This window comes from Acipenser ruthenus, chromosome 8, assembly GCF_902713425.1.
Source record: "Acipenser ruthenus chromosome 8, fAciRut3.2 maternal haplotype, whole genome shotgun sequence".
NCBI classification, from domain to species: Eukaryota; Metazoa; Chordata; class Actinopteri; order Acipenseriformes; family Acipenseridae; genus Acipenser; species Acipenser ruthenus.
In genome coordinates, this window is record NC_081196.1 from 13,414,608 (window position 1) to 13,434,730 (window position 20,123).

The window sequence follows — 20,123 nt, forward strand, 5'->3', positions numbered from 1 at the left end:
ACCATCACCTTGCAGAAACCCCTTTACAGTTGTGTATTTACAGTCCAAGTTTGAATAGAAGTACAGGAGTAGCCTATTTTGCTAGAAATGGGATTACCAGAATCTTTACATCACACGCCGTGTAGGGGGTTTTGAAGAAGTTCCTTTCTCGGCTCTGAACCAAGGTGTAGTTGCAATCCTCAGGAGCATCAATGACAGCTACCCACTTGCTGGATTCAGCTACAAGAGAAGAGTGCATAAAAATTCCCCTAGTGCCCTTGCCAAGTTCATCCACATGGGATCAAAAAACCCAACTCACCTAGAAGCTCTACTAGTACCAGAGGTTCCTTGGACAGCTCCACTACCATACTAGAGGCTGTGCAGACTACAGTTGGCTCCCCACCAGTGGTTGTCATAGTTGTCTTCGTAGCAATTCCAGTGGTCCTGGTCGGTTTGGTTTGCTCCCATGTAGTGGGAGTAGTTGTTGGGGCTTTTGTGGGTTCTCCAGCACTGGTTGGGCATTTCATCACCACATACCCTTTTATGCCACCAGTTGTCAGATACCATATCTTCAAAACATAGTTGTTATTCTAGAACAAATATATAATACCAACATTGATTCCATGGTTAATCACACAAGATGGAAATATGAACTTAATTTAACAGAAGGACAAGAGGAAAGCAGAGCAAGTTGGGCCAATCGTACCATTGCCTAAAAATTTATATACTGAGCAACAAAAGAAACTGGACTATTACAACACATTTAAAAAAAATGCCCAAGATCAGATCATTTTGCAGCATCTTCGTGATGTCAATTGTTAAATCAGCACAATAAAAAGTCACTGCACCTGCTCTAAAACAGAAGTCATTTTTCAATCACATTTAGTGAATTTTATCCAAATACAAAGACACGTTTCTTTTGATGCTCAGTATATGAAGCTTTAATGAAAGCACAGAAGTTTGGTTGGAGGGGAGAGAAGGCACACAGTACAGTGTTGAGTAGCTAGGTGAGCTTGGACACAAGGATTACCAATATCCTGACATCACAGGCCGTGTAGGGGGTTATGAAGAAGTTCCCTCCCCTTCCCTGCAACAAGGTGTAGTTGCAGTACTTGGGAGCATCAATGACAGCTACCCACTGGTTGGATTTATCTACAAAGAGAGAAAGTTACCATAGCCTCCATTAGTGTCACACGATGCCCCTCAAATACCCAACTCACCTAGAACCTTGACCAGTCTTAGAGGTTCATTGGGCAGCACCACCACCATACTGGAAGCTGTGCAGACCACAGTTGTAGGGGCCTTGGTTGTCTTCCCAATGGTGGTCCTGGTCGGCTCCCCAATGGTGGTTGTGGTGGTCTTCCTGCTGGTGGTCCTAGTTGGCTCCCCAATGGTTGTTGTAGTCCTCCTGCTGGTGGTCCTGGTTGGCTCCCCAATGGTTGTTGTGGTAGTTCTCCTGCTGGTGGTCCTGGTAGGCCTCCTGCTGGTGGTCTTCCTGCTGGTGGTCCTGGTTGGCTCCCCAATGGTTGTTGTAGTAGTCCTCCTGCTGGTGGTCCTGGTTGGCTCCCCAATGGTTGTTGTGGTAGTTCTCCTGCTGGTGGTCCTGGTAGGCCTCCTGCTGGTGGTCTTCCTGCTGGTGGTCCTGGTTGGCTCCCCAATGGTTGTTGTAGTAGTCCTCCTGCTGGTGGTCCTGGTAGGCCTCCTGCTGGTGGTCTTCCTGCTGGTGGTCCTGGTTGGCTCCCCAATGGTTGTTGTAGTAGTCCTCCTGCTGGTGGTCCTGGTTGGCTCCCCAATGGTTGTTGTGGTAGTTCTCCTGCTGGTGGTCCTGGTAGGCCTCCTGCTGGTGGTCTTCCTGCTGGTGGTCCTGGTTGGCTCCCCAATGGTTGTTGTGGTAGTCCTCCTGCTGGTGGTCCTGGTAGGCCTCCTGCTGGTGGTCTTCCTGCTGGTGGTCCTGGTTGGCTCCCCAATGGTTGTTGTAGTAGTCCTCCTGCTGGTGGTCCTGGTAGGCCTCCTGCTGGTGGTCCTGGTAGGCCTCCTGCTGGTGGTCCTGGTAGGCCTCCTGCTGGTGGTCCTAGTTGGCTCCCCAATGGTTGTGGTGGTAGTCCTCCTGCTGGTGGTCCTGGTAGGCCTCCTGCTGGTGGTCTTCCTGCTGGTGGTCCTGGTTGGCTCCCCAATGGTTGTTGTGGTAGTCCTCCTGCTGGTGGTCCTGGTAGGCCTCCTGCTGGTGGTCCTAGTTGGCTCCCCAATGGTTGTGGTGGTAGTCCTCCTGCTGGTGGTCCTGGTAGGCCTCCTGCTGGTGGTCTTCCTGCTGGTGGTCCTGGTTGGCTCCCCAATGGTTGTTATGGTAGTCCTCCTGCTGGTGGTCCTGGTAGGCTCCCCAATGGTTGTGGTAGTCTTCCTGCTGGTGGTCCTGGTAGGCCTCCTGCTGGTGGTCTTCCTGCTGGTGGTCCTGGTAGGCCTCCTGCTGGTGGTCCTAGTTGGCTCCCCAATGGTTGTGGTGGTAGTCCTCCTGCTGGTGGTCCTGGTAGGCCTCCTGCTGGTGGTCTTCCTGCTGGTGGTCCTGGTTGGCTCCCCAATGGTTGTTGTGGTAGTCCTCCTGCTGGTGGTCCTGGTAGGCCTCCTGCTGGTGGTCCTAGTTGGCTCCCCAATGGTTGTGGTGGTAGTCCTCCTGCTGGTGGTCCTGGTAGGCCTCCTGCTGGTGGTCTTCCTGCTGGTGGTCCTGGTTGGCTCCCCAATGGTTGTTATGGTAGTCCTCCTGCTGGTGGTCCTGGTAGGCTCCCCAATGGTTGTGGTAGTCTTCCTGCTGGTGGTCCTGGTAGGCCTCCTGCTGGTGGTCCTAGTTGGCTCCCCAATGGTTGTGGTGGTAGTCCTCCTGCTGGTGGTCCTGGTAGGCCTCCTGCTGGTGGTCTTCCTGCTGGTGGTCCTGGTCGGCTCCCCAATGGTTGTTATGGTAGTCCTCCTGCTGGTGGTCCTGGTAGGCTCCCCAATGGTTGTGGTAGTCCTCCTGCTGGTGGTCCTGGTAGGCCTCCTGCTGGTGGTCCTGGTAGGCTCCCCAATGGTTGTGGTAGTCCTCCTGCTGGTGGTCCTGGTAGGCCTCCTGCTGGTGGTCCTGGTAGGCTCCCCAATGGTTGTGGTAGTCCTCCTGCTGGTGGTCCTGGTAGGCCTCCTGCTGGTGGTCCTGGTAGGCTCCCCAATGGTTGTGGTAGTCCTCCTGCTGGTGGTCCTGGTAGGCCTCCTGCTGGTGGTCCTGGTTGGCTCCCCAATGGTTGTTATGGTAGTCCTCCTGCTGGTGGTCCTGGTAGGCCTCCTGCTGGTGGTCTTCCTGCTGGTGGTCCTGGTAGGCTCCCCAATGGTTGTTGTGGTAGTCCTCCTGCTGGTGGTCCTGGTAGGCCTCCTGCTGGTGTTCCTGGTTGGCTCCCCAATGGTTGTTGTGGTAGTCCTCCTGCTGGTGGTCCTGGTAGGCCTCCTGCTGGTGGTCTGCCTGCTGGTGGTCCTGGTCGGCTCCCCAATGGTTGTTATGGTAGTCTTCCTGATGGTGGTCCTGGTACTCTTGGTTGGCTCCCAAGTAGTTGGTGCTTTTGTGGGTTCTCCAGCATCGGTGGGGCATTTCATCACCATATACCCTTTTTTGCCACCAGTTGCCAAATACCAGATCTTCAAAACATAGTTGTTATTCTAGAATGAGAGGAAACATCTTTAATATACCCAACTGATCAACGCTTTTAAATTGCACCACACAAGATGCAGATATCCAATCGGATATTAACACTAGAACCTCCACAGCAGCCATTTTGACAAGGCTTTCAAAAATTAAGTAACTCTGCATGGCTGAATGTTATGCGGTTGTCCGTTTAGGACTCACTACATGTATTCAATATCCCGACAGTATTGGAAAGGCAGGATCACAAAAGGGAAGATACAATCCCTCCCACATAGAACTGCCAGCAGTTATTTTGACTGCCTTTTACAATAGATGCTTTTTTTTGTTATTTAATACAAGCCGGTTATCTGTACTAGACCCGACAACCACCAATTCCTTCATTTTGTACAAGGAATGCACTGGGGAAAATCTCTCTTGAAGCTAGCCACAGCGCTTCAGCAAAAACATTGATCAGAGAAATGTAAAAGCAGCAGGCTGCTGAAGTTCATCCTGGATTCAGTGCTACACAGAGGAAACGCATGTTACGTCTGTTTTAAAAGTAAACACATTTGTTTTTAGTATGTACATATACCCATTTACACACTAGTTTCATTTAAAAGTAGTGCTTTGTGGCACGCTAGAAAGTAACCCCTTATGTTTAATTGTTCCTTTTAAATAGTGTTTGGTCATGCAGATGTTTGCTAGGACATGCTTGAATAAAAGTTGTTGCATCATAGTTGCCTTCCATTTTAATACGGATGTTTAAAATGAAAATCACAAATACTGCGTGCGGTGGTTTTAGGTACAAGTAACTGCAGCGGTTCTAGTGTGAAGTCACAAGTGTTGGAGAGTCATGATAAAAACTTGGACAAGAGGGAAGCAGAGAAAGTTGGGCCAATCACACCACCACTAAACACTTCAGGAAGCTTGATTTAAAAGAATGCTCGACACGGAGAGAGCAAGTGTCTTAATTACATTGCCTTTAGGCAAAGGCAGAAGCCATATGGACTTGATAATGTGAAACAATTGGACAGGGTTCACCACCTCCAATTACACAAAAGGATTACCAATATCCTGACATCACAGGCCGTGTAGGGGGTTATGAAGAAGTTCCCTCCCCTTCCCTGCAACAAGGTGTAGTTGCAGTACTTGGGAGCATCAATGACAGCTACCCACCGGTTGGATTTATCTACAAAAGAAAAGAGAAATTTGCCATAAAGACTCCCCCTACAGTGTCAGACATGATGCCCCTCCAATATCCAAAGCCTAACTCACCTAGAACCTTCACAAGTCTTAGAGGTTCCTTGGGCAGCTCCACCACCATACTGGAGGCGGTGCAGACCACAGTTGCAGGGGCCTCGGTCACCCCTACAGTGGCGATACTGGTAGTCTTCCTAGTGGTGGTTCTAGAAGTCTTGGTTGGCTTAGTAGTGGTTTTTATTGGACATCTCATGTGCACGTAGCCTCCCTTAGCAATGGTTATGTAGAGTAAGGTTAAGATGTAGCTTCCATCCTGCAAGTGAAGGGACAGAACTAGTTGAATGCAGAAGGATGTTATGCCTTTGTTTTTCCACTGCAGAGCTACCGACGTCACACGCAGTGAAAGACAGTTACCGAGTTAGTCAAAAGCACAAACTGTTCAAAAAAAAAAAACCCAACAGTACAGCTGTATTGCTATAGTTTCCAAATATTTAGGAATGTCTAAAAATCCCTGAATTGATTTAGTTAAAATTAGTTTTGTTGAAGGGGGGGTTTAAATAGGATTTGACAATGATCTCATTTAAGGATAGTCATCTAGTTTGTTTGGGTGCTAAAAGAATTCTGTGCAGTTTGGTTCGGCTTGAGAAAGCCAGTTGAGAACTACCTGTACCCGTACCCTATCGAGCCCTCGCAGGTCGGATGTGCTAGTGGAGAAGGGGGATCAAGGTTGTAGTATTGGAGATTAATCTTCAGATTAGCATACAATGTACGATTCCTACCTGTATCCGGACATCACAAGCCCTGTAGGGGGTTGTAAAGAAGTTCCTGCCGCCTCCTCCCTGCACCAAACTGTAGTTGCAGTAACTGGGAGCATTACTGATATCTACCCATTCATTGGATGGACCTATACAAAAACAAAGTTACTTTACCTACCAAGATGGATCAGTTCCCTCCCAAAAGTGTTTGGGCCAAATTCAAACTCACTCAATAGTAGAACTTGAAGCAACTCAGAGGGCAATTCTACAGTCATGCTGGAGGCTCTGCAGAGAGCAGTGTCAGGGAGAGTAGGCATTGTAGGTTTCCAAGTAGTTGTCGTTTCTCCAGCAGTAGTTCCGGTCAGCTCCCCACCAGAGGGGCTAGTAGTCTCTGTTGGCTCCCCACCAGTGGTGGGACATCTAATGTCCAAGTACCCTCGTTTATCAGCAGCAGTTATGTAAAGCAAGGTCAACATGTAGTTTCCATTCTGAAAGTGAAGGGACACAACAAGTTGAAGACTGGAAGGACTATTCCACGACAGTGTACATCATCTCATCTGCTTCTCAACTCTGGGAGGCTTCCATAGCTGGCAACCATCTTGCCTCAAAAGTGGAGTTTAGTGTGTTACAGTAAAATTTAAAAATGTACTCCAGCTCTACATCCCACCCATATTCATGCTTAAAATGTGTCTAGCATCAGCAACATTAAATTGTGGTGCCAGATTAGATAGCAATGCACTACATTCTAGCGCCATCATGCCAAATTTGCACCACTGGGATAGCTTAGGCTTGAACACACCAATGCTTTCAAGTGTAGTCCTGCGGTGAAAAAGGTACCAGAGACATTGAACATATCAAAATGCATTGCGAGACTAGTTAAACCTAAACTGTCCCAGTGAACACATTGTCATACGAGGACCTGAATGCATGCCTGCCACAGGCATAACCTGGGTCCTAAAAAAGTGTGACAGGCAGCAATTGTGCTGCAGTAACAGAGATTTTTAGAACCCAAAACATTGGAGAGAAATTACTTTTGCAAAAATGCAAGTTTAAAATATGGGAGAAAAAAAAAAATCAGCCAAGGAGAAGGGCCTAAAGTAAGGGAGACGCCCAGTAAAAAGGGGAGTCGACAGGTCCGAGTGCAGGTGAAATGTATTGCTTGGAGAGAAGGAGACAGGGGATAATACGGTTATGTTTGTGAAGATTTGCTTTACAATAGCCAGTTGTCCAAGCTAATTGGGACAAATACTAGTTTGCATAATCTATTCGTATGGATAAGCAAACAGGTATTAATTACTGCAACTAATGTAAAGTTTACACAAGTACAGATGAACCCGTTTCATATCACCTCGCTTATCACGACTTAAATCCACCACTTGCCATACACCGTAGGTTCTTTGAGAACTTTGAATATCTTCACAAAGCTGCTTCGGTCACATTTTGTACAGCCGGTCAAATGCTTCATGGCTGGGCTTTACCAAGTAACCACAAGAGGATGTCAGTGCTTATACACCCTACAACAAATCATCTCGTTGCCAAAATCCATCAAGTTATACAAATGCACACACAAGAAAGCGCAACACCTAACTGATGGTGCAGTCGAATTCATGCCTTGTATAAACAGACTCATTCCAACCAATGACACAAATGTCCTGTAGTACACTATGCGTTTGTTTAAATGAAAGAATGACAGGGTACAGTATTACACACCTAATTCTCCATCAAACTTTGAAAATCAAATACAAATTTCAGTACAACTGCCAAATTACACAACTTCAGCAATCATTAACTTCAAACATTTAGTAAAAGTGTTTCTATACTTGCTGTTAAGGCATTGGAAGAACATGCAATTAAACAAAAAGTTCTTAGCTGCTCAAATACAGGATCTCCAGCCCCTCCTGACACAAAACAATGACGGGACGGTTTAAGTTTGCTTAACTGCAACAGTTTAAAAACACACTATAATCCATCTAAGGTTTTGGCGGTCAGAATTCCTTAACTGGCATTTGCCTCCGTCTGATGCTCCTTTTTGGTAGATAAATCTCAGCCATGTCTAGCAGTAGAAGCTGTGTGCACCACACACCTATACAATTCACCACGAGACTACTGTACAGAGGAACCGTTTTGAATTGCTTATTTTGGACTGGGTTTACAATTTCAGATTGCAATTTACATAGTTTCAAAACGAGGGATAAAAGGCTCAGCCCTTCCCCAAGAGAGTTAGGACAAAGTTTAGTTAGGGCTCAGAGGGAACTAGGTTTTGTTTCCCCATTTGTTATAAAAGAAAAGAGTGCGCTGGAACACACTTCACTGTGTTGGTATCATTGAACAAGTCCTGGCAAGAGGCTAGCAATCCTGCGTTCCCAAATTACCTAAAATTTTAGGATTGAGAACACATAGTAGGCAGCAGTGTGGAGTAGTGGTGATGGCTCTGGACCACAGGGTCGGGAGTGCAGTCTCAGATGGGGGACACTGCTGCTGTACCCTTGAGCAAGGTACTTGACCTAGATTGCTCCAGTAAAAACCCAACTGTATAAAAGGGGTAATTGTATGTAAAAAAAAAATAATGTGATATTGCAAGTCACCCTGGATAAGGGCCTCTGCAAAGAAAGAACTACATAGTAAAACTTCACATAACCGCCGGTCTCCACTAAGCACCAGGGCTGCTGTGAAATAAGGTAGATAGACGCCGGGTGTCTAAAATGGCAAGTTATGAATACTGCAAGACAAGAATTTCGTGAGCAAGAAATGTTTGCTAATTTAGCGTTCGTTAAATCTGTAAAGTTAACGTGCCGGAAAATAAAAGCGCAAACATTTATTGCAGCAAAGATGGACCTTGAAGGCCATTAGCAAAGTGAAGCTGCCGCAAGAAAACAAACCTGTTCCAGTAATAGAATGCAAGCCATACATTATAACGTTATTCATTTTAAAACCAGTTGAAGCTTTGAGCGTGCTGAAAGTAATTCAGAACTTGTTTCCCGATATTAACACGGGTGCCGTGGTGTATTTGTACTATTTTGTAGAACAGTATTTTGTGCATTTGAGTCTTGCAACATAGTATTACCCCTTTTCCAGCGGTTTATTAATGTACACGTTATAAAAACACAAATTAATCACTTTTGCTTGTGATGAAACTGGTACTTGAGTTTATTGTGAATCAACAGTTTGAAGCATAGGAGTGTTGAGCCAACAGTATGAACTTGTTTCATATTAAACACAGTATTTCATGTGGTTGTTTTGCAATGAAGATTCTTTGCTGGTTAATTTCTCAGAGAGTCCATGCCTACCAATGTACACGTTTTGTGGGTTAATAAATGGGTTAAAGATACCAATTAATTTTAGAACCATGTTTGTGCTGCAGGCCTACCTTAATACACAGTTGTGTTCCAATATTCACAGGGTTCTCTAGTGGATTTCTGTTTTTATTACTACTACACCACATGGTTATTACCCACTTACACGAATGCATCTGTGTCAGCATGAAAATCAAAGGACACAGAATTCTATTAGGTACAGAAATATACCACATTTGAAAACACCAGAATTCACTTTGATTGAACTTGCCTTTTTTTTAATTCAGCAAATCAAGAGCATTCGTTGTTGAGCTGTGGTACAGAATTTAACGTAGGCTTCAGTTTTATTCCCGAAATGTGTTTAGCACATCCTCTACAGTTTGTCATTCATTGTCAGTCATAAATTGACTGAATCATTTTAAAAAAATAAAATAAAAAGGTACAGGGCTAGTTTTAAAAGGCTACAATGTATAGAGGTGTGCATATATGTGGCCATTTGTTCAGGAGTAGGGGCCCACAAGCGTATGTGTGCCTAGGGCCCAGCAATAGGTTAATCTGGCACTGCATGCAAATCAAAAGAAACTACAATGTATCAAAGTCCATCAGAAGCCATAATACAGTATTTCATGTTACAAATTGAAATGTCACATTTATGAAGTATATGGAAACACATATATAGTGCCATGTAATTCCATAGCTTAAAAGTAACATTGAGCAGGTTTCATTCAACTTCATGAATGAACACTGGTTAATTCTATAGGGGGGGGGATGGAGATCGGTCACAGCTGTAAATCTTGGGATTGGCACATCAAGATTATGTAGTTGGGTACAAAGCCACTTCCTCTGAATTGCAATTCCATTTTCTCCCTTCAAATTAGTGAAGATTAACAGCAGTCATGCCCCCCAACCCCACCACAGATCAAATGGAGGATTACCATACAATGTATTCCTACCTGTATCCGGACATCACAAGCCCTGTAAGGGGCTGTAAAGAAGTTCCTGCCGCCTCTTCCCTGCACCAAACTGTAGTTGCAGTAACTGGGAGCAGCATCGATATCTACCCATTCATTGGACAGATCTACAAAGAAACCAGATTGACATGAACTACCAAGGACTACTCAGTTCCCTCCAAAAATGCTGGAGCCAAATTCAAACTCACTCAATAACAAAACTTGTAGTGACCCAGAGGGCAGTGCTACAGTCATGCTGGAGGCTTTGCAGACAGGAGTGGGAGGGAGAGTTGGTTTTGTAGGTTTCCCAGTAGTCACTGGCTTCCCAATACTTGTAGACCTAGTAGTAAGGGATGTTGTCTCTACAGCTGGACAAGTCATTTGCACCATCCCTCTTACCCCAGTTGCAGTTGTGTAGATTACAGTCAAGACATAGTTTTTATTCTGGAAAGAAAAGGGTAGACACAAGAACACCGGCACCAAGAGATTACAGTGGGGAACACTTCTCAACTTTCATTTAGTTGAAATCAAATGTTCTACGTCAAACATTCAAAGCCTAACTTACAGATACATGCAAGAAATTACTAGTAGACTTAAAGGCCAGCCATATGGCTCTGCGATTCTTCTAGTTAAGCCTTTAAAAAGGACCTGGATAGTGTGAACACGATCATAATGAAGTGGGCTTTTAGGACCACGATCATGTAAAACACAATAAAAATAAAGGTTTCTTGTGAATTTATAGGAAGAGCGTCAACTACAGCCAAAAAGCACCTGGTCCTGGGGAGTGTCTCGCGTCCAGACTACGGGGCGCATCCTGCACTCTACTCAAGTGCTTTTACTGGATGCGCCACTCAGGAGCCCCTGTACAAGGTTGCTTGAGGTACCTCAAAGCTGTCATGTTTGAAGGAGTAAGTATTCCTTGTCCCTGTAGTTGTAGTTTTTTTTCTGGTTCACCAGCACCACTTGGGCATTCCATTTCCCAAACACCCCAATATCCCAGTGGATGCAAGAATATTGTTAGGACAATTGTTCTGGCTATAGAAAAGTTGGGATTAGGGTCATTTCTATTTAGAATGTGCATCCGTTTCCACAAGTTATTCTTGGTCGCCATAGTCTATCCTCACAAGGTCCCGTCCCCCCCCCACCCCAAAAAAAAAGGTGCTGGCCCAAAGTTGAAGCCATCAAAGTGGAGACCTAATCAATAATCCATTTTCTTACCACAATGCAATTCTATTTTGGTTCTTTGATCTACATATTGCGTATTAATGATCAAATACAACCGGTCCAGAATGCAGGCGCTTACTCCTGAAGTATCATTACAGCACATGTATGCTTAAATAAAAGCCAGGAAAAAAAACCCCAGCAAGAAGCTGCCATAATCTTAATGCCTTTCTTCATTACATATGCATAGTGCATGGAACCCAATACCATGGGCCCTGCTCATTTATATCATGTTGCCCAGATCAGAGGGTTAGTCATTACCAGTATCCAGACATGACAGGCCTTGTAGGAGGTTATGAAGAGGTTTCTTCCTCTTTCCTTCATCAGTGTGTAGTTGCAGTTCTTTGGGACATCCTTTACAGCTACCCATAGCCCATTGGAGGCATCTACAAAAGTAAACCAGTTTCCATGAGGATCATCATAACCATTACATACACACAATGATCATATACAATATAAATAAAATATTCTTACTCATTATCTTGACTTGTTCCAGAGGCCCCTCAGGCAGCGCCACGATCATGCTGGAAGCGCCACAGACAGGAGTTGGAGGAATGGGTTTTGTAGAGGGAGGGGGTTTTGTTGGTTCTCCAGTGGTAGGGCATTCCATCTGCACTGACGCAAAGCCTCCAGAATAACTTGTATACATAATGGCCAGGACATAGTTTCCATTCTACATGTACAAGGGGAGAAGGACAGTGGCAAAGTATGAAAGCATTAATTGGACAAAATGTCACTCTATAAGCTAAAGTTGATTTGATGCCATTAATATAATTCATGGAGGGGAGGCCATTTGGCCCATCCAAGCCAATTCAGTAGTCAACCACCCAAAAACTCAGTTACCACTATAAAATTCAAAATAAAATGTTGTACCAATTTTGCTATGAAGTAGAAGTAAATTTAGGATTAAAAAAAATATATATATTTATCAGTCTCATCACAAGTTGTGTAGGGGGATATAAACCTGCAACGTTAGCCATCAGTTATGGAAAAAGTTGATTACCAGAACAGTATGTACAGAACAGGGGGGGGGACGGGGACGACAGACCTCCAGAGTCAGATGCAAGGGACATGCAGATGAACAGACACATGGGTCCCCAGAAACTGATACTCAAGCTAAAATGTTAATACCACCTTCCATGACAATTAAACGAGGGGTTCTCCAGACATGCAAAACAGTGATAGGCTGACTGAAGGCAAACATGCTTTCAAAATTACATTAAGCCAGCCCCACTTTACCAAGACATTTCATAGCGTTACAGGGTTCCAATATACCCCAAAACATTGGTGCTTTCAAGTTATTTTCAGCAAATGCAGAGTATTTGCCTATATAGTGGAGAGTACACAAAAACTGAAGACAATTACCAGGATCTTGACATCACAGGCACTGTAGGGAGCTGTGAAGAGGATCTGTCCTCTTCTCTCCACCATGCTGTAATTGCATGACTTGGGCGCATCAATGACTTTTACTGGCCTGTTGAGGTGATCTGCAACACAAATGTATCCATGAGTTCACATCCAGGATAGGACTAGTCCTTGATACTTGGTAGCCCAAGTACCCCACCACAAAAAAAAGTTCTAGTATCCAAATCTATCTTGTAAACACACCTAGAACCAAGACTTTTTCCAGAGATCCTGCAGGCAGCACCACAGTCATGTTAGAGGACCTGCAGACACTAATGGGTTTCCCCACAGTGGCTGAAAGAGGAGGCAATTCTGTAGGGCTTCCAGCACTGGTTGGGCATTCCATCCGCACAGACCCTCGATTCCAAGTAGCTGTCCTGTACATTACAGTCAGGACATACCGATCTCCCTAGTAGGAACATAAAATGACCAAGGCATGTAAAAGCATATACAATTTCGCACAAGTACCACTGCCATGCAAGGATGTACAAACAATGTCCAGTCCCATTCAACTTTATGGATGAAAATGTTAGCTCAAGGTCAAACCGAAATATTAAGAGATTACATATCAAGCTAGCCCCCAGGTAACCATGAAAACTGTTCTAGTGTCACGTGAAATGTACTTACCACTTGCTCAACAAAACAGCCAGTGTAGGTAGTTGTAAAGATTATTTTCTCCAGATGCAGAGAGAGATTGTAATGGCATCGTTCTGCAAAATCACTAGTCACAGTGATCTCTTTGCCAGAAAGATCTGCAATAAAGGAGACATTACAGCAAGTACAAGACTATGAAATGTCACTACAGCTTTAAGCCAAAAAAAAAAAAAAAAAAAAAGGGATCACAAGACACATTCACCATGCATTGGTTAATCAAATACACCAGCTAAAAAGCGGGCATCAGTACTCCGATAGTCACCAGTTGTTTAGATCGCTTTCCAAGAGCCAAGAATAGTGGACAACATTGTGATAATCAGTGCTGTGGAATGCCCACCCTAAGGCACCAAGGAGAGTGAATGAATAAATGTGAATCTGTATGTATAGGTGCCTCCATTAGTCAATTCACAGGAGGTTTTGCACTGGGGGGGGGGGGGGGGGAGGAAAGAAGAAAATCGGTCACTCACCTTTCACTCTAATCCCCCACCAAGGACCATTGGGTAGAACTACTGTCATGCCATCCTTGTTGCAGATGGTAGCAGACACATCCGCAGGAATTACTGTAGACAGTATACTGGAAGTTACATCTCGAGTTGTAGGAGTATCAGGTTGGGAAGTTGGTTTTGGTCCCCCACCTGCATGGCAAAGCGCAGAGACCTCTCCCATTACACGATCAGCATGCTGGAACTTGATATTCAAGGCAAAGCAACCATCCTTAAAAACAAAGAAACTGCACACTCAGTATTGCTTGTACTAAAGCAGTTTACTGGAAGCATGCAGCAACATTTAATAATCATGGCCGCAATATTCTTACCACAAACGCAACTTGACAGCTTTGGAAGGAAGCAATCAAGATGATGTGTCCAGTCTTCATTTGAAAGAGTTGATAATTACATTTCTTGGCAATATTACCAACAGGTATTGCCTTGCCAAAACCATCTGCAGAAGACAAATTCCATGAGTTCCCTGCACAGCAAGTTTTTCTAAATGCTTATTATACTACTCCAGTAGTAGCCAGCAAGCCAAGAACCATCTGCAATTGAACCTGCGAATGGCTCACAACTTCAATTTCTATGTCCATCAGAAAGGGTTGACACTATCAGAATTCATAGGACCATAGATGCAGCTCACCTATCACTTTGACTGCATCAAGACGTCCCTTAGGCAATTTGATTATCATGCCAGACTTGGCACAAAATACAGACGGCAAAGACGCTTCAGGTGGGACTGTGACATTAATTCCGGTCCTACAAGACATGACTGCCTGTCCTAGCTTCCCTGGAGCCATTTGATAGTAGATGTTATAGAAGTAACGATCCATCTAGGAGGGTCAAAAAATAAAAAAAAAAATGGCATCACTGGAGTTTTAATCGCCACAGTACTCTGTTCCTCTGGGTAGGAAGGCTCTCCTAGTTTTAATTATAGAAGTGAACAGCCAAATTGAGTGCAACAATTCCAATATTTAAATAGGAAAATAAACCCATTATATAATTATATATATATATATATATATATATATATATATATATCACACAATTTGTATGGGCACACAGGTGAAATACTGTATTGGTCCATTCTTCCTAGGTTACAATGCAGGCTGTATACAGAGCATAACGTTTCGTATACTGGTGGAAAGCAGGATACACGTACCGATCTCCTCACGTGACATCCATTGTAGGAAGTAGTGAAAGTGATCCTTCCCTCTGAATCACGCAACAGTTGATATTTGCATTTAACAGCAACTTGGTGAATGGATACCCATTTGTTTAATTTATCTACAATTAGAAGAAATTTAGAGAGATCTATTAATAGGCAGCATTTCTCAATTGGCTACACAGCAGCGAGAGGAAACTGGCTACAATATACATCTATTTCGTTACTCAGAACCACTACAAAAAAAAGAAAGAAACCCACCATCACCTCCTCACAGATCCCAGTATTATCCATCACTGAAGTGCACCCAAGACTGACCACCACAGTACTTTAAAACTGTAATCCAAAATGCTTTTGAAAAGCGTGCTATAGTCCTTTTGTTCAAGGACATTTACTACTTTAAACATGTACTGCAGCATATATGCAACAGTTTCAAATGCATGCAAGGAGTTGCAGCAAGATATATGGTGAAGCAAATACACCCATACATTCCAAAGTAGGTCATTTAGCGACAGGCAGGAACAACTCACTTTTTACACGAAGTGCTTCTACTGGTCCTGCTGGGAGTGTGATGGTCATGCTACTCGTACCACAGATTGTAACAGGTTTATCAGGTGTAGAAATTGGACAGGTCATATGCACATAGTGGTTTCTCCACATCAGGGTCAGGACATATTGCCCACCCTGCAAGAAAAGGTAAGAAGTCAGGTTGAATGGGAATGTTATAGCCAACATCTGCAATTGTAAAGTCTCAAAGTTGAAAGCAGATACACTAGTTCACAAAAAAAAAAAAAAAAGAAATTAAGTTAATTGTATACATGGAACAGCAGTCCCGTGGCATTTGCTTTGTCAGTTTAACATTTATACTGCACAAGACCAGCAAGTGCGTATCTGATGCCATAGTAGCAGACTTTTGAAGTTATTAATCCAACTCTTACCTGTATCTTCACATTGCAACCTTTGAAGGCAGTTGTAAAGTGGACAACTCCATTTCTCTCAAACACTTTGTATCTGCACCTCTGCGTAATCTTGCTTACTTCAACAAATATGAAGGCAGCTGTGGGAGAAGTTAGTGAGATTTGATAATCGTACCTCTTCCAGAATTAAACAGATACCAAGTTAACAAGAACCCTTACCTCGCACTTTGAGGTCTGTTAGCCTTCCACCAAACAATTTGATGGCCATGTCTGCAACACCACATGTAGTTGCTGAAGCCAGGGTGGTTGGCTCTCCTGTGCTATGGGGAGGAGGGTTTGGTGGGGTAATAGGTCGATTAAATACACCATAGGGCCCCATAGAGGCATCATAGATGCTGCTTGGCACCCTGGGACCTCCGGAGAGATCAGGAGAGTTGAGTGCACTGGCAATCTTAAGAGCTGGAGAAAGAGCTTCATCCAACTCCAGATTTATATCAGTAAGTACAGAGCGGTCAAAAGAAGAAACATGCATTTCATTGAGGTCACCAGTAACTTGGTCCTTACGATGATAGGAATGCACACCAGGATGCAAAGTATCAGTGCCTTCCTTTTCAAGATCTGCAAAGGCAACAGAATCATAGCCTAGGGTTTCAGAATAGGTACCAGACTTGTGGTCAGAAGAATCAAACTCTTTGCCAAGTTCACCTATACCCATTTCTGCTGCAAGATTAACCGAATCATTGAGATCAAGGCTAGCAATATTAGACACATTTTCTTTATCTGAAGTAGCTAAATGAGCATATGCTGAGACTTCTGGGAAGTCATCGGGGTCATTACTCCGATCAGTAAAAAGTGCATGTTCCACATCGCCTTCAGAGTCTGAAGCCATAGGGTAGTCGTCAGCAGCAAAAGGGACAGAGTTCTTGGTCAAATCAGAATTGAAGTCATCACTATCTGGATTGGAAAAGCCAGGCTGTTCAAGAGCATCCACATCATACCTATAATGCTGGCTGAAATCAAAAAGCCCATCGTTTGTAGAATCAGACTCAGAAAACACATGATCAAGAGACTGCATCTGTTGTTCTGCAGAATAACCAGCAATCTCAGAAAGTTCACTTTTTCCATTTGGTGAAAAGTAATCCGGTTTAGAAAAAAGGTCCTCAGCATAAGGAATGGCTAAATCAGTAGCTAAGCTCAAGTTCCCTCCACGATCCAAGTTTCCTGTCCCTGACATGGAATTTGCAGCTGCTTCATCCTGCAGGCGATCATGAGCTGAAGCAAGAGCTTGTGTGAGCCTCAAGACCCAGGCCAATAAGAAGAAAGGCAGCATCGCCTGCCCTCTCCGTAACATCGTTGTTGTAACTAAAATCCAACCAAAAAACAACACAAAAAAAAGCAGTCAATATGTCTGCGTTCTACGGGCGCGGGTATTTAAGTTGTGAGGCTTAAAGTGTTTTAATTGAATTTGTAATTGGCAAGCCAATTGCTGCCGTTGAATTATCAGCATTCTTAGATCATTATTAAATCACTGCTAGGCTATTTCTGCACGAGAGAAAATCACCTGATTTAATTTTCAAAAAACGTCAGTATGTGTATACTGAGAAACGTGTGTAAACGTGCCCTATACTTAAAAGATGAAAATAGCATTACATTAGATATAGGGATGAATGTAATGAAAGAAACAATAAAAATGAAGAAGCAATGGATCTTGTAAACGATAATCACCAGTGCTTAATGTGTAAACAAAGAGGTGCCGGGGCGCAAGCAATGACAATAATATCGATCGACCGCACATTCAAAATCATAACAAGTTTATTTGGAAGAGCATGTACAAGTATTAGATTTTATAATCGCATATTCTACATCACTATACAAAGTAGTAGTATGTGTAGAAAAATAAATTAAAGGGACGGGGGGGTTGGGGGGAGACTATTTTGCCCGTCCACTTTATTTTTGTTCTGTGTATATGCACTATTATTGTGTTTGGTTTTGTTTGTTATTTAAAGGGTTTCAAATGAAATAAAAAATGGAAAGGCATTCAGATGACTCCAAAAAAAAAAAAAAAAAAAAAACGATACACCGCACCCTACACAAACATTGATTTGAACCATGGTCCGCGCTGTCAGGTATGCATGCAAGCGTTTAATGTCAACATCCCTAAATAACATGTTGTTCCTGTTAGTAGGCCTAGTAATAATCGGATGCAGTGGTATTTAAAAATAACAAAGGCCAGTTTTCACTATAGTGAAGTAGGCTACACCTTTCTTTTCATTTAAAACGTGTTGTTTATTGAAATTCATGTTCAGCTTTCATACTGAAACATGTTGTGTACTATTCATTCAATCAAGCAGTCATATATAAGAATCTGCTTGTATCGTTCAAAACGTTTTTCAAAGCAACTAAGCTTATTTGTGTATAAAAAACGACATCTTTATGGCACGTAGCTGAAATCGTAAAGTAATTAAATGTTTCTGGCAGCGGACTGTGTTGACAATTTTAAGAAAACGCATTTGCGAGCAAAACACTTTATGATATTTTTAACTAGCTGAAGAGGTGCCGGGGTACGCCTCGTCAAGCCCCGTAACCACTGAATCCATGAGGTGTTGTAATATATCATCGATAACTTTAAAACACATTCTATCAGTGGTAGAATATGTAGTACACTGAAAGACAAAACATACTAAGGGGATGTTTTAGGCACTGGGTTTCCATTGACAAGACTGTCAGGGTCTCAAAAGTGATGAATAAGATGAACTTGCAAAAGAAGAGGGCCAGCGGTACCGTCCATCACCAAGCGCATTTGGGCAGCAGCTAAGGATGTGCTCTAGTGTTTTCTTTACTAAAACGTATATTAATGTTCACTTTTATTTTAGATTAATGGTAACCACACAGACACACATAAATGCCGACGCGCTGTCATTTCATACCTTTTGTTAGGATGACAAAGCAAGTCATATCTCAGCCATCCAACCAGCAAACTTGTTTTTTTAAAGCGTGGGTCATAGCCATGACTACGGGGCGTGTCATGACACCATTGGTTTAGGGTTAGGGTGGGCGGGAAATATAATATATTGATTACAAGGACGATTCTCTGCCGACGCCAGCAATAGGTCTATCGCATGTGATGCCAAAAGTTAGGTGTTTGTGGACGTCTGTTTATTAGCTCATTTTCGTTTACTTTTTCTTGTCGATTCATTATTTATCTGTAGTCGTTATTATTATTTAGAAATGCATTTATTATTTTTTTAACGTAATATTTTTTTATTCGATGTGTAAAATAATGAGGAATAATTATTTGGTTGTTATTATTATTATTATTATTATTATTATTATTATTATTATTATTATTATTATTTAGCCATGTATTTGCCAACAATGGACATATGAGGAGGAACACACAATGGACAAATAGGGCTTAGGCCAGTAGTGTTCAAAGCAGCCTGGAAAGTCTCTGCCTGGAGAGAGGGGGAGAGGTGCCTCACCAGTAGAGGTCACTGAAGTGTAATGAGGTGAAATATCCCAACCCCATGTGAGCACAAAGACCACCCCTTAGAAAAGTTTCCCACAGTAAAAAGCATAGTGTAATAAGGTATGGTGAAAACAAGTGGCCAATTAAAATATAGATTTTTCTAAAACAAATTATACAAACTCACGTTTTATTTGTACATTGAACTTGAGGTAACATTTAATAAGTATTGCATGTGTCTCGCATGCAACTTTTAGGTTACTCCCCCAGTGCTGCCAGATTGGCATTTTTCCAGCTAAATCTGGCTTGTTTTGAAAGCATCTACCAGGATAATGTTGTCTTTGGGGATGTGGCAGGGCGAGGAGCCCTGCACATGAAAAGGGGGCGAGGCAAAGCCCTGCTATAAATGTATTCTTTATTTTTAGAACGGGGTACCCCTCTGGCCCTGTGCAATTTATTATTTTGTATTTGTTTTGTTGTATTATATTATTATAATGATTTATTGATTTATTTATTTATAAATATATGACGGCATAGCCCTGTTTTTGTTATTGTTTTATTAAATGTGACCGTGAAGAGCAGTAGGTTTTGGTTAGCAGCGTGGATGGGAAGCTCCATCCACAATTTAAAAACCTTGTGTAGAAGGTGGCCATCTCCCAAATTAATTAAGTGATTAATTTGTTGCTAATCGGGTGATGGTCACCTCCATATAAGCCTGCAGTTCTCCCTGCTCTGGGTGGGTGTTCAGAGGAGAGAACAGGTGTGATGAACAGGTGTGATGTAATTTGTATGTAATTTGCAAATTAGTTAGTTCATTTTACAAATAATTTGACTTAAAGAATAAATACATACCTTGTTTTTGGAGGTTTTAGATACCAGTATGTTTGTTTGCAAACACAGGGTGTGGCCTGCAGGTGAGTTTAGATTTTGATTACTTTTTAAAATGTTTTTTGTTATGTGCAGGGTACAGTATGTGGTCTTCATGGTTTGA

At 43.0% G+C, this 20,123-nt stretch overlaps 1 protein-coding gene across 1 annotated transcript; it reads right to left on the reverse strand.

Annotated features, from left to right (window-relative positions):
• Positions 1–58: 58 nt before the first annotated feature.
• LOC131737724 (uncharacterized) lies at positions 59–17,062 on the reverse strand. Its single transcript, XM_059028565.1, has 22 exons — positions 15,886–17,062; positions 15,688–15,806; positions 15,280–15,433; positions 14,747–14,871; positions 14,228–14,417; positions 13,911–14,035; positions 13,564–13,810; positions 13,070–13,194; positions 12,647–12,851; positions 12,404–12,525; positions 11,513–11,711; positions 11,300–11,424; positions 10,027–10,261; positions 9,821–9,945; positions 5,804–6,062; positions 5,599–5,723; positions 4,895–5,132; positions 4,687–4,808; positions 1,200–3,654; positions 1,010–1,131; positions 299–569; positions 59–219 (listed from the first exon to the last, which is right to left on the reverse strand). Exons 1-22 carry the CDS (start codon positions 17,015–17,017, stop codon positions 74–76), a joined length of 6,966 nt encoding a protein of 2,321 aa, XP_058884548.1. The 5' UTR covers positions 17,018–17,062; the 3' UTR covers positions 59–73.
• Positions 17,063–20,123: the final 3,061 nt, after the last annotated feature.